General features: G+C 35.9%; 1 protein-coding gene across 2 annotated transcripts in view; it reads left to right on the top strand.

Annotated features, from left to right (window-relative positions):
• The window catches only part of Jam2 (junctional adhesion molecule 2), a 56,548-nt gene that overhangs the window by 31,494 nt on the left and 6,455 nt on the right, over positions 1–18,599 (top strand). The window contains exons 3-8 of one of the 2 annotated variants that reach the window (XM_046430562.2): positions 4,736–4,843; positions 6,910–7,062; positions 9,329–9,531; positions 12,662–12,761; positions 16,278–16,385; positions 18,262–18,277. In XM_046430562.2, coding sequence (XP_046286518.1) covers positions 4,736–4,843; positions 6,910–7,062; positions 9,329–9,531; positions 12,662–12,761; positions 16,278–16,385; positions 18,262–18,277 — 688 coding nt within the window. The remainder of the gene's footprint in view (positions 1–4,735; positions 4,844–6,909; positions 7,063–9,328; positions 9,532–12,661; positions 12,762–16,277; positions 16,386–18,261; positions 18,278–18,599) is intronic. The other variant, XR_006848912.2, reaches the window with a different exon arrangement.

Raw genomic sequence — 18,599 nt, 5'->3', positions numbered from 1 at the left:
AAAGGAGCCTGGAATGGCCAAAAGAGGGAGCACAGTGAGAGAGGAAAAATGGAGCAGCATGTCCCTGAGGGACAAAGGAAGTGAAGTTCATTTCTGCTATTTCTCACTTTCCTGGGTCCAGCTGGCCGCAGTGGCTGTACTTCCCTACCCTCAGGCCCGATGCCCTAATATCTGAATTAGGACGTCAAAGTTACAGTCTTTAATCATCATTGCTTAAAAAAAAAAATCATTGCAGCAAAACTCACATAACAAAATCCATCCTTTTTTAAAAAAAAATTTTTAGTTGTAGTTGGACACAATACCTTTATTTTATTTATTTATTTTTATGTGGTGCTGAGGATCAAACCCAGCGTCTCGTACATGCTAGGCGAGCACTCTACTGCTGAGCCACAACCCCAGCCCCTAAAATTCATCTTTTTAAAATGAACAATTCAGAAGCCTTTGTATATTCACATTGCTGTGCAGTGCCCCCTCTACCTAGTTCCAGAACATTTCCAACACTCCAAAATGAAATCCTGTGTCCATTTACATTAATTTTTAATGCATGCTTTATTTTAATATAGAAAATCCTTCCATAATTTATTGCAATCAAATGTTAGTCTCAGGGCTGTGGGTGTAAGTGGTAGAGCACATGCTTAGCAGGGCGAGGCTCTGAGTTCAACCCTCAGCACCAAAAGAAAAAAAAAAGTTACTCTCACTCCAAAATAAATTTCTATTTTCTTGTTTCACCTCTGCTCCTTCTAATTAAGAATTGCATTTTAATTCTATTTTATATGTGCTCTGATTATTCCAATTTGGCTCTCAATAATGCAAAAATAAATTCCTATTTTCTTTCACCTTTTATGATATTTTATGCAGTGACTTAATTTTACTTAAGATCTGTAATATTTGGTGGTTTGTATGTTTGTATATGTGTCCTACCCATTTTGTTCAGAGGTTTTCTAATCTCTTATTTTTCTAATGTCAAAAGTATGAATTAATTCTTTCTTTTAGTGTAGCTATTCTGTATCACTTTCCAGGACAATACCAAGAGCAGAAAGAACCCGAAATCAGGGCAGATCTGTCAGGCTTATAAATTATGTGAGTGGACTTCTATAGAGGGGATCCAACTCTGAAGCATGTCTTCCCAGAAGTAATTTCTGCTAATTTTTCAGAACTACTCTAGTAGTATCAATTCTTTTTGTGCTATGTAGAATTTGATACATTTTTAAACATGACCACAGAGAATAAACTCAAAAGGTAGCAATAAATAATCTTAGAAAAAATAAAATTCATAATGATTCTTACTCCTATAAGTAATTATTTTGCTAATTTTTTAAATAAACATTTATCTTGGGCTGGGGTTGTTGCTCAGTGGTAGCGTCCTCGCCTAGCATGCATGAGGCACTGTGTTCGAACCTCAGCACCACATAAAAATAAAGACAATAAAGTCCATCAACAATAAAAAATATTAAATAAATAAATAAATAAAATAAACATTTATCTTTTCTTCATCTAAATGAAACAGTAGTTTTGGCAATGAAATAAGTGCCTTGATTAAGAAACTTGGCACATTTTTCTGTTTTAATATGTCTTGTATTGAAAAGTGTGATTTATGTTGACATTGTTTTCTTTGCCATCCAAAACAGAGATAACATTTTAGTTCAAATCTGAGAGATTTGTGATGATATAACATGTGGGTTTCTATCATGTCAAGCTTGCAAGTACATTTAAAGAGAAGATCCCCATGTGTGAAAATAATAATGACCATGTATGTACCACATACTATATATAATACACCATGTACACCCAGTATATAACTTCATTATCTCATTTAATCTTTAAAACTCTGTGAGATGAGTACTATTATTTTTATTTATTTTATAGTTTTAGAACATTATTTTATAATGTTCCAAAAAAATTAAGTAATTTTCTCATCATATATCCAGTATAGGGCAAAGGTTTAATTCCAAAACCTGTGCTATAAAGTACTATATTTTTATGTGACAATAACCCTAAAGCAGAATACCAAAAATTGTCCTGGCCTTGAGTGTTGACTGTTGGCTAAAGAGAGAAAGGAGATTCCATGAGAATTAGCTTTTAGATTCATTTGTATTCATATTCTAGAGTTGCCATAAGAAAATACCACAACCCAGGTGACTTAAAATAACAGAAACATATTTCCTCTAGGTTCTAGGGGCTAGAAATTCAAAATCAAGGTATTGGCATGGCACCCTAGGGTATAGGCCCTGGCTGTTCCCTGGGCCTACCACAATACATATTCCGACCATCTTCTATATCATTGATTAGATGTCACCTTGTAAAAGAGGTAAACTTGACTACTCTTTTAAAAAACTGCATCCTTGTCCTTGGCACTCCCAAACTTCCCCAACTCTGCTGTACTCTCTTTTCCCTACAGCACCTCATCACCATCCAATATGCAATAGAATTCACTTGTATAATGTTGCTTTTTTCTGCCTGACTTCTTCTGCTAGGTTGTAAGATCCCAAAGGACAGGGAATCATTGTTCTGTTCACTGATAGAACTCAAAAAGCAATGCTGAGCACATAGTAAGTACTCAACATATTTTGGGCAAATTGCATAGACCTGTTCTCTACATTTTATACAGTCCATGAGAGAGAGGCTGGAATGAAGTCACTGGACTTAGGAAAATCATTGGTGACATTTTCCAACATAATTTCCTTAGAGGTTTTCCCACAGAGCACTGAGAACATACAAGGATATGAATTAGGAAGAATTCAGCAAAATGCATGTTTTTGTTTTGTTTTTGTGTGTGCGTGTATGTATGTATGTTTGTATGTTTAGTTAAATATAGGAAACAACATGATTGAGTACAACATGATTCCTAAGACATGGGAGTAAGACAGTAGAATAGACAAAAAAAATGAGTGTGGGTGTGTGTTTAATTGCTGGAAAACTCAACAAAATACGGGAAGGAAACCTATCTAAAACTCAAGACTCCGGAAGGTCACCGCCCAGTCTCCTTAATCAACAGAGCAAGAGCTGTGTTTCCTCCGACAGGTCCCTCAGCACACGTTTGTCTTTGTAGCACAGTTGTAAACACCTCTATAAAATCACATCTCTTTGTGATGTAAAACGTGTTTTAGAAACTTTAGGCATCCTTGAAAACAACTTTTGTTTCTTTTCTTCCTTGTCTTTCTTTTCTCTGCCCTATTTTCTATTTCCTTCTATTTTACTTCTATATTTCTGGCAATGAATATAACTAAAAAAAAAATGGAAACTACATATAACAGAAAGAAAAAAATTATCATTATATCACACAGAAATCACTACTGGGTTATAATTTTTATATATATGCTTATAGGCTTTTTGTCCATATCTATGCATATATTTTGAATAAAACTTGGGTTAATAACTTTAATGACATTAGATTTGTTTAACATCAAACTCCGAGACACAGGAAGGATTTTAACCTTTTTCTTCTAATCAGAGATACTGTGTTTTTAATTTGCCTTGTGGGAGAAAAAACTCCCAGAAATATGAAGTTGGAATTCTAGAAGCTTGGTTGGAACATGCTTGAAAGATGTAACTGGAGGTTTCTTTTTGGCAAGCTGAAACAGTGTGCAGACCAGCACTGGGTTTCCCTGCCCTCAATCATCTCATTTGGACAGTCAAAGGAGTTGGCTCCTTCAGAAGTTCCAGGAATTGCTTAAAGATGCAACTGCAGTAAATTTCCTGTAATGAAGTCAATTTAACAACACTGGAGTAGTTATTACACTTGATGCCAAGATCAAGTCTTTTAATAGTTTATCTGAATTGAGGCAGGGTTACAGGCAGCCATTTAGGGGAAAGAATAAACAATTTATTAGAGGGCCATTTGGGTTCATATTAATGTAATTTGTAAGGCATATCTACACAAGAGATCTGATTGAGACTGTGGCTGTAACAGTGGTCCACTTTATGCTTTGAATAAGAGCCCTTGCTGCTCTGTCCCTGTGACTTATTTTTAAAATGGACATGTTTCTTCCTCTGGGATAGGAGTCCCCTGTGTTTCTCCTTTGCTAGTAAAGCAATATAACTTGGTTTTCCTTTTTCTCAAAACTGCGTCCTCATTGTTGGATTGGCATCAGGGACAAGGTCCTAGCTTTCAGTAACAGCCAGTTGGGAGGAACTTCTTTGTGTTTCCCCAACGCAGCCTGGGCTGGACTAAGTGCCTTTCTTAGGCACTAGATGGCGGCGTGCTCTTTCCAAACCCAAAATCTGATACTCATCCCCTTTGGACTGAAATGCCTTTACCTTGTTTGCCTCTTCTACCAGACTGTAGACTCCTCAAAGACTGAAACTGGGGATAAGTTGATGAATAATTAATCAGAGCTGCTGTTTGTTAAGTGCTTACTATGTTTGGGTCTGTGTGCTTTGCATATATTATTTCACTTGAAAATTCACGACTCTATAATGTACTGTCTCATTTTACTGATGGAAACTCAGGCTCAATAACTAGGAAAAGCAGAATAGTGTCAACCAGTTTTGTGAAAGAGTTGTAATGCTTCCAATTCATCTTTGAGCTAAACCAATAGAATATCCATTATTAATGTACTTTTAACTAACTTATTTATGTAACTTATTAATGGGTATCCTATTAGTTTAGCTCAAAAAAAGAAAGAATAAATAGAATGTAAAGTCACAATTTAAGAATGCTTAAAAACTGTTAATTAAATAAATCATAAATTCGCAGGGATAATTAGAAAACCAGTGTTTTTGTTGTTGGTCCTAGAGGTTATTTTAGCCTGCAAAACCCCAAAGAAGACCATTTCTTCCAGATTAGAGTGGAAGAAACTGGGGCGGAGTGTCTCCTTTGTCTACTATCAACAGGCTCTCCAAGGTAAGACACTGTGGTCTTGATGAGGTCAGAGCAAGAGAATGCCAAGTACAGCCCAAATCCTTTAAATTACAAATGAGAACAGGACATGACTGATTACTGAAAATGTGTTTTTGTAAGTGTGAAATGAAACCGACAGTGTCTGAGACCCAAAACACAACAGCTATAAAGGACAGGAAGAGAATTTCAGTGAAGGTGAATTCCAGGGGGTTCCTGGACCCTCCATCTCTCAGCTCAGTCCTAGAGGATACAGAATGCAATTGTTCTCCCTGGCCCAGTAGATTGAAAAGGGAAGAAAAAGTAGTATGGCCCTGAGATGCAGGGATCACTGCTCATTTAATAATACCCTCACCTTTCCTTGAGTTCCTCTGGAAAGCAAGGCCAGAACTGAGAAGCCTAGGGAGTTTGGACGATGGATGGGTGATTACAACCATTAGCAAGTGCTTTTATTTGTTTTACATTTAGTTCTACTCTGTTCTCCTATTGAATATGTGATGTACTTTTAACTAAAAATGGGATAATAATGCATGAAATGCTATGATGTTAATTTGCTTCAAAAGTATCTAGTGGAAGGCTGGGATATTGCTCAGTTGGTAGAGTGCTTGCCTCGCATGCATAAGGCCCTGGTTCCATCCCCAGCACCATAAGGAAAAAAAAAAAAGTACCCAGTGGTTAAGGGTACATATGAATTAAGATAGGCCGTGCATCCATTACAGTTAAAGCTGAGGCATGGGTACACTGAGGGTCATTTTCCTCTATTCTGTACTTTTGCATATGCTTGAGTTTTTCCAATATAAAAATTGTTAAAGTTGGAAATACAATTTAACAAGATAATAAACACATTATTATTTTTTAAATGCTATGTATTACTTTAATTTTAAAGAATTAAGTGGAGGGCTGGGGTTCAGCTCAGTGGTAGAGCACTTGAAAAGCATTAGTAAGGTCCTAGGTTTGTTCCCCCAACTCTGAGTTGGGGCTGGGGAAGAAAGGTAAAAAGAAAGGAAGAAAAAAAAAAGAAGCAGCAGCAGCAAGCGCGCGCGCGAAAGAGAGAGAGAGAGAGAGAATAACTAAGTGGACAAATGTTTAAAGTTTATAGAAATTTTAAAGTATCCCCTCTAGCCAGTTGCAGTTGTGCATACCTGTAATCCCATCTACTTCAGAGACTGAAGCATGGAGGACAAAGCAAACACAAAAAGAACTGGAGATATAGTTTGGTGGTAGAGAATTCCTGGATTCAATCCCCAGCATAAATAAATAAATAAATAAATGTCCCCTCTGGTTCCTATCTCTCAAGATAAAAGACTGTAGGTCCCAGAACTTTGTCAGCACAGCTATCTTCACCTGAATTTTCTACAGTTGCCGATTCTGGTAGTTGCATATTACACAAAATCCTATTTTAATTCTTTATACAATTACTATCAAAATCTAATTAAATGAATCCTTTTAACACATTCCCCTCACCTTTTCATCTCTGGTTCTATCATGTGACCTACCATAGGTATAGTCACTGTTCTGACCAATTAAACCAGGGTCTCCTGTTTGTTTTGTAAACAGGAAAACTTCTGCAAGGGTGCTATAAAAGGAATGAGGTCAGTAGGTGTTTGGGTTGAATTCTTTAAAATACAGAAATGTCAAATTAATTATTTTTTGAACAATCTAAGAAAATATCCTTCAAAAAAAGGCTTTTTTTTTTTTTTTTTTTTTGTAGTACTACAGATCGAACCCAGGGGTGCTCTACCACTGAGCCACATCCTCAGCTACGTTTTATTATTTGCTTGCTTGTTTTTAATTTTGAGACAGGATCTCACTAAGTTGCCCAGGTTGGGTCTCAAACTTGGGTTCCTCCTGTCTCAGCCTCCCGAGGAGCAGGGACACAAGAGTGTGCCATCATGCCCAGCTAAATAAAGAAATTTAAAGTAACAGCATGCATGTACAATTTTTAAGGTTTAAAAGTGAACTTGCTGGTAGGAAAATGTGTGTTTTAGTTACTGAATGGAGTGATTTAAGGAGGATGTTGCACAGAAAGTTACTTACATTATTACTAACATTATTGTCTTCATTTTCTGAAGGTGATTTTAAAGATCGAGCTGAGATGATAGATTTCAGTATACGAATCAAAAATGTGACAAGAAGTGATGCTGGGAAATATCGTTGTGAAGTTAGTGCCCCATCTGAGCAAGGCCAAAACCTAGAAGAGGATACAGTCACTCTGGAAGTACTAGGTAATATGCATGTGTGTGTGTGTGACTCTTGTCACCCACTTCCGTCCTCATCCCTCCAGCTCTGGGGGCAATGACACTGGTCCACGAACATACTAACATTAACTGGGAGTCACAGCCAGTAAAGTTACAGGATCCCAACAAGGTGGTCTGGGCTGTTTTTTCCTAACACCTGGTTGGTTGCTGAAATTTCATTATTTTTATTAACTCATTTATCACAAAACTTCTTTTGGTTTAATAAAGATAATTCCTAAAGTCCTACTCTGTATGTGGGAGCATATTTCCCATGACTTTTTCAATAGCTTTCAGTATTTGTGCTATTTTTGTTACCATCTAAAGTGATATCACATGATATTATGGAAAAGCAATAGAACAAACAAAAAAGTAGATCAAGGGAAGAATTGGAAGTGGTTTGGTAAAGGAACAAAATTAGCTTTTATTTGCAGCTAATATGTAGTAGGTCCTTTCATGAATGTGATTTTATTTAATCTTCACTGACAATCTGATTTTTATAGATGAGGAAATAGAAGTTAAATGATTGCCCAAGTGTCACACAGTTAAATAAATGTCTGGACTAGGATTTGGATTCAGATGGGGTTAACTCCATAGCCAGGATGTTTGATTAGTATGATAATCACTGGTACACATTATTAGCTCATAACAGTGCTTTGTAGAGGAATAGATCGTTGGTGTTAGCATAAGCTACCAAGTAAAGGAAATTAAATAACTCCTTTTCCTTTTTTTAATATTGCTCAGGTTCCTCCTGAAATACTAGTGATATGCAAGTAGAAAGAAATTTTAATTCAGAAAACCTTGCAGTAGATTCAGTCTGTATATTCATTTTCTACTGCTGTGTAACATATTATTGCAAACTCAACAGATCAAAAGAACACTCTTTTTTTTTTTTTTTTTTTTTTTTTAAGTTCATAGTTCTAGAGATCAGAAATCCAGTAACAGGGCTGGGTTCTGCTTAAGGTTATCAAAATGCTGAAATCAAAGTGCTGGTTGGGCTGAATTTTTGCCTTGAAGCTCTGAGAAAAATCCATTTCCAAACTCATTCTTGGTGTTAGTTAATTTTATTTCCTTGTGGTATAGATCCCCCTCTATGCTAGTTATCAGCTGGGGGCCTCACTCAATTCTTAAGGCCACCTATACTCCTTGCCACTTGGTCCCTTTTGTTTTCAGTGCAGCAAAAGCCTGTTGAATCCTTCTTGTGCTTTACATCTCTGGCTTTCCCTTATGTAACTAGGAAGAGAAAGCTCTCTGACTTTCAAGAGCTTCTGTGATTAGGTCAAAGCCATCTATGAAATCTCCGTATCTTAAAGACCACATATACTTGGGACCTTAGTTACATCTACAGAATCCCTCCACAGTAGTACCTACATTAGGATTTGACTAAATAACTGAGAGAATGTGTATGTACCCCTAAAGACAGGGATCCTGGGGGACCATCTTAGAATTCTGCCTATTTTAGATAGTTCTGGGTTTTCCTGGATATTGGGTCACCTAATAATAAAATCTGTTTTACTTTCCAAGTTTCAGAGATCAGAATAACCCTAATTCCAGGAGTTGGTATTTTCTAACTTGGTCAATTATAGATAGAATAGGATTTTTGTTTGGTACCAGGCCTGAAAAAATACCTTTATATCTGACTTCTTTTGAATATAGTTGGTAATAAACATTAAATCACTGGTGAGGAAAACAGAAGAGATTATTTATCTAAAAATGAATAGTTATTGAATTAGATAACGCTTTCTTTTATGACAAATGAGCCCTGAGCTCTGAGTGACTTAACAAAATTAAAGTTTCTTTCTCATATAAGTAAAGCTTAAATGATTGGGGAAGGGGTGGTGGTGTAACCAATTACTCTACTTCATGAGTAATTACAGACTCAGCTGAATGTAGGTCTGGCATCTTCAGTACATGGCTTTCCAAGGTTAACATGAATGTTGGCAACTGCTTGTTAGTGGGATGGGACAAGTTGAGGGAATGAATGGAGAATCATGCAGGGAGTTTTTATAGATCAAGCCTGGAAACAACTATATAACTTTTATCCACACTCCATTGCCTTGAACTCATGCATATGACCCCATCTGGTAGCAAAGGGGCTGGAAAATGGGGTCTACTATGTGCCCAAGAAGAAAGGAAATGGATCTGTTAAATAAGTAGCCAGTCTCTATTACAAGTGCTCTGTAAGTACATCTTTCCTGGCTATTAAAATCCATGTTCAGCTTTTATGTAACCATTACTGTTTGACTTCATTGTTCAGTGGCTCCAGCAGTACCATCCTGTGAAGTACCCACTTCTGCTCTGAGTGGAACTGTGGTAGAGCTACGATGTCAAGATAAGGAAGGGATTCCAGCTCCTGAATATACATGGTTTAAGGATGGTAACCGTTTACTAGGAAATCCAAAACTTGGCTCCCAAAGCAGCAACAGCTCATATACAATGAATACAAAATCTGGAACTCTGGTAAGATCATTTCAAGTATTGGTCTAATAACCGCCTGGCATCTGGATAAAAATATTATTAGAACTTAAGATGTTGGGATATGCTAGTCAGCCTTTTGTTTCTGTGACCAGAATATCCAAAAAGAAAACCTTAGAGGAGGAAAAGTTTATTTTGGCTCAGTTTCAGAGGTTGGGTACATGGTTGGTAACTCCATTGCTGTAGGACCAAGGTGAAGCAGAACATCATGGTAGAAGGGCAGCAGTGGAGGAAAGCCACTCAGCTCATGGTATTCAGGAAATGAGGACTGGCGGGGAAGGACAGGCAATGGGAAAATGAACCCTTCAGGGTGTTCCTCTAGCTACCCACCTCCTCTATCCATGCCCCACCTGCCTCAGGCGAACTACTGAACTACTACCTAGTTAGTCTATTCAAACTAGGATGGACTGTTTAGGTTACAGCTCTCTCAGTTCAGTCACTTCACCTTCTACATTGACACAGATACTTTTGGGGAACACCTTATCGCCAAACCATAACATGGAGAATAGAAGACTGATACCATTGCTTGCTAAGTGGAGAGCAGAAAGGTAGCAGGGAAGATGATGATGGTACCTGTACCAAGAAGTGATGGAAAGAACTGCTATGTGAGATGAGAAGACAGTACAGGGAACCGGGGAGCTGAGCATAAAAGTGACCTGAGGCAGGCAAATACTGCTTTCTGATGATACACCCAGCAGTTCTTTATAGCTACCTTTCTGGCCTGGAAAGTTACTAAGGGCAGTTGCAATATACAACACTAGGGCAATGAACTAAAGCTCACTTGGAGATACCCTGACCCTGGCACTAACCTTGTAAAAACAGTGACCAGTCAACCTGTGGTAGATGTGTGCATCATTAAAATTTTCCATGACTCTAGCTCATCAGCAGTGTCTCTGTAACTTAGTTATCTATTACTTTGTTTAGTCCCCAGATTTTTTTATCATTTCCTCCTTGAAAAGATTCTAATTGAAAGATCTTTCTAGGGCTCCTGATGAGAGTCTGTAAGTAATCCCTTAATGCTCATGACATTTAAAATAAAGAGCATTTTTACTTTTTTATGTGACTTTTAAGGCTAGTGGTAGGAAAGAAGAAAGGTCATTGAGCCAGGTGAAGTGGCGCACATGGTGGTTCAGCTACTCCGGAAGCTGAGGCAGGAGGATCTCATATTCAAGGCCATCTTGGGTACCTGTCTCAAAATAAAATTTAAAAGTCTGGGGATGTAATTCAGTGATAGACTGCTTCCTAGCTTGTGCACAGCTCTGGGTTTAATCCCCAAGTACCACCAAAAAGAAAAAAAAAAAGTCAATGAGCTTGAAATATTTTTCCTATCAAAATAATAATATATGTCAATTTTAAAATGTCTAATTTCTAGCAACACAGGATCACTACAAGCACCAATATCAAAACGAAACAAACAAATAAAAGGAAAAAAAAAAAAAAACCTTAAAGGAGAGGTAATAACAACAATTTTGTGAATTTTGAAGACAGCATGTAAAGTGTCTTTCATTCCTTCTACCTAGTAGTACACAATAACATTTAAAAACTAGATCTTCTGATACATAAACCAATTTGATGCAGTAGCCAAATAATAAAGTATATCAGTAGATGTGGCCACTGCTTGAAAAAGGCCCTGCTTTGGCCCTTTTAGCAGTCAGCAGGTCCCAGCGATTTTACACTGAGAAACTGGGCAGAAAACCTGCAGTCACACTGTGCTATATTTACATTTCAAATTTGTTTTTTCTCAGAGCAGGTGATAAAAGCCCCAAGGCAAGTCTGAAATGACATAGATTCACTTTTCTCAGGGAGCCTGAACCCTTGAAATATCCTATGAGGCCAAAGGAGAGCCCTGGCTTGAACTAGGATGGCTTCTTTTGTGAGAAACAAAGACTTTAGTGTATAGATGCCAGTGACTTCCTTTTACGTACCAGTAATAGGCTGGAAGATCATTTGGGGTTTTAGTCTACCTTATTATTTATCCATTACCATGGCCCTGAGTTTATGGTGAAGATTCTAAAAGGATTCTGGCTTTCTGGGGATTGAGAGATGATTCTATAAAGTGAAAACAGGCCTGGGAAGGCTTTCTGTTCCACCATGTTGAAGTACTTAAAAAAAAAAAAAAAAGGACATAGGAAGTAGGTAAAGAAATGTGAAAAAGGAAAGGTGTTAACAGATCAAAGCCCTAGCTAACTTAGGAAAATATGTTCCAGAAAGATCCAAGACAATGGGGAGGTGCTCCTCAAAGGTTCATGGCTCCCATGGCTGAGGTCAGCAATGACCTCTGCAGTACTGAGCATATGACCAGGAGGGTCCTGAAAGAATAATTCTGAGTACCCCCACACCCTCTGTAGGGGTCCTGGCAAGGTCCTTTAAGGTGTTCAGGACCTCCTTCCCTCCCTCTCCCCTTCCCTTTTTCTTTCCCTCCTTCGCTCCTCCCTTCCCTTCCTTCCTTCCTGTTTGCTTTCAATTCTTTCCAGAAATTCCCCAAGGCTACAAACTCCAAATCATTAAGTCTATCATATAAAGGTCTTACCTTTCAGTTGCTTTGGTAGGGAGTAGAAGGAGCAAGGTCTGGACCTTATCTTTACAGAATTTTCAAGACTTCTGCATTTGTTAGAATTTATAATCCTGTAAACAGCACCATGAAGATTTCCTAGGCCTTGAGCTACTTCTGGTGGTAACTCTGGCTCTTCAGAGTAAATATTCATTATTTTCTGCTGCAGTGAATTTGCTTTTGAGTTAGAAAGTACATTGACAGAGAGGCCATCATTGGTAAGTGGTGCTTCCCAGGAATTAGAAATGCTACTGTTGGATGCTGTAAACTTTTAAAAATGCCCACTGCCTTCATAAACATACTGCTTTCTTTGTATCGCAAAAGAAAGCAAAGAGAACAAAAACTTCCTCAAATTAAACAGGAGGTTTAGCTATTTACTCCTCGAAGTTATGGTAGATTTTTGAATCCACAATAAAAATGTAAAGTTTTGAGTCATTAAAAAAGAAAGACTAGCTTAATGATAAATCCAAGGAATGTGGTTGTTAAGAGCCTACTTTGAGTTTTGTACTTTTAAAGTATATATATATATATATATATATATTTTTTTTTTCCTTCCACAAATAGCAATTTAACACTGTTTCCAAGCTCGACAGTGGAGAATACTTCTGTGAAGCCCAAAATTCTGTTGGATATAGCAGGTGTCCTGGGAAACGAATGCAAGTAGGTAAGCATGAGATATTGGAAGAGGAAATGGTTTGCAGTTACAGAGTGCCAGTGGGGGGTAGAAGGAGCAAAGGGTAAGAAAGGGTTGAGTGATTTGAGAGATAAGTAGGTGGTAAAGTTGAAAATTATCTTGATATAGCAAAGAAGCAGAAATGCTATTTATCTGTCTTCCAATCAAGCCCAGAATATTCAGCATTATATTTAACAAATGTTTTAATTTTTCAAGTAAATGTTTTTAAAATACGCTCTTCTGAGTAATCTTTCAAACAAAAGCTAAGTGTCTTATTGTAAATTGTAAATTGCTGTGGATCCAGGAGTCTGTATGGGAGTTCATTTTACAGCTCTGCCAATTATTAGCTGACTCCTCTTAAGCAAGTTATTCAACCTTTATGCTTCGTTTCCCAAAAATGGAAGTAGTAATATATATTCCTCACAGTGCTGCTATGAAGATTAAAGTACTCCATGTTTGAAAGTGTTAGAACAGTGCTTGCACACTATGAGCATTATATAAGTTTCAGCTATGTTAAAGAGTTGTTGATAATTTTTTCTAATTATACATATGGCAGAGTAGTCTCTCTAAAAAGACGTGGAATACCTAAGACCTAGGTTGCTATAAAACATAACTGCCACACATATGCTACATATCACAAAATAACTTTTAATTTTAGAGTTCAATAAATTAGCACTTAATAATCTTTTCTAAGTAATATAAGTTTCAAAACACATTATTTTTTTAAAATTTAATTTTCTTTTTTTTAATAAATTTTTAAATATTTATTTTTCAGTTCTTGGCGGACACAACATCTTTGTTTGTATGTGGTGTTGAGGATCGAACCCGGGCCGCACGCATGCCAGGCGAGCGCGCTACTGCTTGAGCCACATCCCCAGCCCTTTAAATTTAATTTTCAATATTTTGACTTAATTCTTCCTTGTAGTAGGAGTCAGTGTTTTGAGGGGTTGGGGTTGTGGCTCAGTGGTAGAATGCTAGTGTGGATGAGGCACTGGGTTCAATCCTTAGCACCACATAAAAATAACGGCACCGTGTCCACCTACAAATAAAAATATATATATTTTAAAAAAAACAGCCAGTGTTTTGAATATAGTTGTGTGTGATGAAGGGATGTGCTAGAAATGGCACCAAGGGGTTAAAGTTCACTCAGGATGGCTGCACCCTAAAACAGAATATTGAGGGTCGGCCTGGTTGCAGGAACTTGTCCTCAACTTTATGGAGCAGAAATTCACTTTTTCAGTGAATATAGATCACTGCAGATATGGGGGTGCACGAATTTAAAAGTTTGTTTCCCTGGTTACTGATTTAATTTGTACATGATTTCTATGCATCTTTTCTTTCTAGGTGTGAGTTAGCTTAAATGTTAAAATTAGTTTGTTTAATGCTCATTCATTGAGCCTCAGTGTTTCACAACTTTGGTTTATTAATTTTCTTCTTCTGAAATAAATATAAATTCGTTTTCTTCATGACATACCCCTGGTATTTTGTAATGAAAACCAGAATCTGTTAACTCTCTTAAAGAAATTCTTTTTGAAGCATAGAAGGAAAATCAAGCATGGATTTGCTGATCATTCCCAGACTGGTTTATTGTACAGCTTCCTCCTTGGCCTTTTAGCAGTCTGGTTCCTTTCAGTGAGAATAATAATACCTTCCTTTAATGGTGGCCTTCTTCTTTTAAAAAATTTTTTTTTCAGCGAAAGAATACAAAACTTTTCAAGAATACAAAAATATCTATTGCTACATTTTCTCTTCACTGAGTTGTATGTCTTGCTCAATATCTCACAGAAAATAGCAATTGGATGAAAACAGCTTACCTCTAACTTACTACTCTTCTATCTTCCATTCCATTGAAGAAAACAACTTAAAGTCCACTGCATGATTTAGCACTTACAGGCTGAAAGGATTTTTTGTCAGAATTTTGCTTTTAAGGTTAATCTTTCATAGATGTCAAATTCATTGCAAACTAAAAGGATTTGTTTTTGTAATAACCATTAGACTTGAATACTTTGTAGATGTCAAATTTATTGGCTACTATAAAAAATAGTAGGCACAGTTTGGTTCTCAGGAATTCATTTAGCTATAGACTTAATTTTTCCTTAATTCTGATTACTATGGATTTTTGGCCCTCTTTTCTGTTTTTTAATCAAGTAAATAAATAGGAGAATTTCATTGACCTTGACCTCTCAGTGGCCAACCAAATATGAGCTGAATCTATACCAAGTAATTGGTGTTTTTTACTCTGGTCAAATTAGCCTTTTGGAAGATTCATCTATCATGTCTCCTGTTTAGAAAAAAAAAATTTTTTTTAAGGGCTTGGGGTATAGCTCAGTGGTATAGCACTTGCTTAGCATGCACGAGGTCTCTTGGGTTTGAGCCTCAACGTTGGACAAGGGGTGTAACTCTTTAGGAATCGCTTCTTTAATAAATGCAAAAAAAAATGTATCTGAATAACAAGAGTGTGGGTCATGAAATTCCTGTAGTCAGGATGGAAAAATGTGATGTAATAGTGTTAGGATTTCTACATTCCTTGAATCACACATTCCAGGCATACTGGTAAATTGTGGTATATGAAGGAAGGTATCTATAAGTCTGTTACATTGTTGAGGAACAGTTATGCTCATCATTTTATTAATGACTTGAATAAAGGGTATCTTTGATACAGTGTCCAATTTGCAGAAGTATTAAGCTTGGAAGTTTAATAATTTAATTATTGGGTAATAGAATCAATCCAGAAAAAAACTCATAAGTTTGTAACATGGTAGCAATTCCAAACTTAGTCCAAAAAATCTACTTGTATTAGGATAGAGAAGAGTTAACTTTATAGCAAAGAGAAAAGTGTGTTTGCTTCATTGAGTTTAATTTATTTTAAACTCCATGGGATAACAATTTAGTGGTACATATGTATGTGATACACACATACATACAACACAACCAGTCAATTCAAGAAGGAAGGTCTTTCTGACAGTTTTATAGAATAGCAGTGGCATCTGCTCTCTTAGAGACTGAGTTTTTCATTATTTGTGAAATTGACACATAGGATGATATAGAAGAATTTAAAGTAAAATTGGTGGCAGAGGAGCCACAATAGAATATTTCAAATCATCCAACTTCAAAGATTGCTTCTATTGTGTGCAATGTATGAATATGTAACAACAAACTCATTATGTACAATTATAATGAACCAATAAAAATATGGAAAAAGATAGTTTCTAACCTGATATTTAACTCTGAATTACTACATTTCCAAATGAATGCAAAAGAATGTCATACATTCTCTTTCTTGACCACAGGACTTTTAAAAATTTAAGACTCTTGCAAAACTTAGTTCTGTCAACATTTTCAATCAGTTTTGTGCTATGCCTTGGAATTGTTGAACAGGCTTCAAAGTCTTGAAACTATGCTTTTTAGCATAGCTGCAAAGTGGAGTTTGTTGAGTCCTTTCAACTTAATGATGAAGTCTGTCCATCTATGTGATGTGAATTTATGCATGGTATATTTCACTTCCAGATGATCTCAACATAAGTGGCATCATAGCAGCTGTAGTAGTTGTGGCCTTAGTGATTTCTGTGTGTGGCCTTGGTGTGTGCTATGCTCAGAGAAAAGGCTACTTTTCAAGTAAGTGAATTTCACCCTTCTTTGATAACACAATTTCCTTTGGATATAGTCTTCTTATGAAATGCTGTTTCTTCTAAAAAGTCCTAACAAACTCTGGAGAATATTTTTTTTCACTGATTTTCTGCTATAGAAGATGCTCAAGGTAATATGCAGGTGGGTTGTGAAGCATCTTGGAGAAAAAAGAACAAAGCAGTCATGTTGCAAAATTCTAAGCAACACCATAGCATGTGTGAGTGGTATCCTTGGAGTGGCATAGTGTAGAGACAGACATTCAATATAGATTGTGGTATATTTATGTGCATGCTAGACCCTCTTATTTTAAATTAGGAATTGAGTATTTCAATTTTTATAAGCAATTTTATTGAAATAAACCAGAGAACTATTTTATCAGTGTTGAACAGTGAAATGTTGAATGTCAAGTTTAGCACAACTGTAGAAGATCATTGTTTAATCAAAACTAGAAACCTACAGTATTGGAGACACTTCCATACAAGGTTTTTAGTTCAAGTTAAACTTGAAGAAAGTTGTAACTTCAGCACCCATTTGATGATAGAATAGTGGGTGAGATTTAAAAATAATGTTTTATTCTCCTAATATATTTCTTTATTTCCAGTCTTTAAAATCATCTCAAAACTGTAGAACTCCATTAGGTCCTTTGGCAATAGTGTATAAGTTGAATCTTTAAATGGAATAATAAATAAATTCATAGCATGAATTAAATATTAGACCCACTATTTTATAAAGAGCATTAATTTTAGAATATGGGTTTAAAAATAATTTATACCAAAATAAAAATTAAATTTAAGAGGAGTTTTAAATAATATTTATAAATAGATATTGAATGTAATAAAGTATTTCCATAAACATGGATTCAAGGACATTCCCTATAAATAAGAACAATTGTTCTGTGAACTAATAGTATTATTCTTGTTTATACTGCTTCAATTTAATCCCACATAATGTAATTTTATGAATGGACTCTAGCCGAGACCCCCTGCTGGTCACCAGTGAAAGTACTGCAAATAAGATTACTTATTCAAAATTCTTGTAGTCTGTATTTATACTTGCAATGAATGTCTGTATACGTATTTTTTAAAAAACTTTTTCATTGTAGATAGACATAATACTTTTATTTTATTTATTTATATGTGGTGCTGAGGATCTAATCCAGTGCCTCACACATGCGCTCTACCACTGAGCCACAACCCCAGACCCTGTATGAGTCTTTTTTTATTTGTTTGTTTGAGTATTTTTAATGAGGAGCTGGCAAACAAATTTTTATTCAAATACTGAATTAAAGAGTTAATTTGTATATTAAGGGTTATTAGCTAATAATGTTATTCACTTTTTCATCTGGGAGAAAACCTACCCAAGAGAACCATATTCTTGAACTTGTGTTTAGGACAGAAGTTGGCAAATTTTGACCCAGAGACAAATCTGCCCCCCCCCCCCACCTGATTTTCTGAGGCCCCAAAACTTTTAAAGATAAAAGTTTGCAATTATTTAATGATAGGAAACACTAATTTGAATCCTAATTAAAAGAAATGATATCCCTCACAATGAGTTCTATTTTTCCAACTATTAGGACTTGTATTATAAAACTTTATTATTATACTTTAAATTTTATCAATAAAAATTTGGACATTTATTTTCTTTCTTGTTTTATAAGTACCTAAATAGTATCCTTACTTTTGCCTCTGGGACAACATAGCTTAAAATATTTGCTGAAAGTTTGCCAACCCTTGATTTAGAAGGTATAAATGTCAGCAAGTGAGGATTGAGATTAAAAAGACATTAAGCAAACTTCTATTTAAATAAATCTGTCATCCCATATGAATTCTTGCATTAATGATTTATATACTTATTCTTTTTGTAGAAGAAACTTCCTTCCAGTAAGTATATTTTCTTAAAATGCATGCCTTTCCCTATATCCACTGTTATTCTATTATTTATCTGTTTACAGTCAAAAGTGGGATATTGGGTTATTTCTGTAGGTGTATTTCTAGGGAGTTTCTCAAATATGTCAAGAACACATTCTGCCTCATGCCTCATGCCTTTTTGTAAATGATGAGTAATTACCAAGAGAAGAATCATGGGCATTAATTTGACATTATAAGCATTCCCTTAGTACTATTTTAAAATACATATGCATTTACTGCATTTTGCTAAATTTAAATTTTTTAAATAAAATTTTACTAGGTCATTTTTTACATT

This window comes from Marmota monax, unplaced genomic scaffold, assembly GCF_021218885.2.
Source record: "Marmota monax isolate L192 unplaced genomic scaffold, Marmota_monax_Labrador192_F-V1.1 WCK01_AAM20220418_F8-fsc00016, whole genome shotgun sequence".
Taxonomy (NCBI): Eukaryota; Metazoa; Chordata; class Mammalia; order Rodentia; family Sciuridae; genus Marmota; species Marmota monax.
The sequence above is the reverse complement of the archived record's forward strand: the minus strand, read 5'-3'. Positions and strand labels throughout refer to the sequence as shown.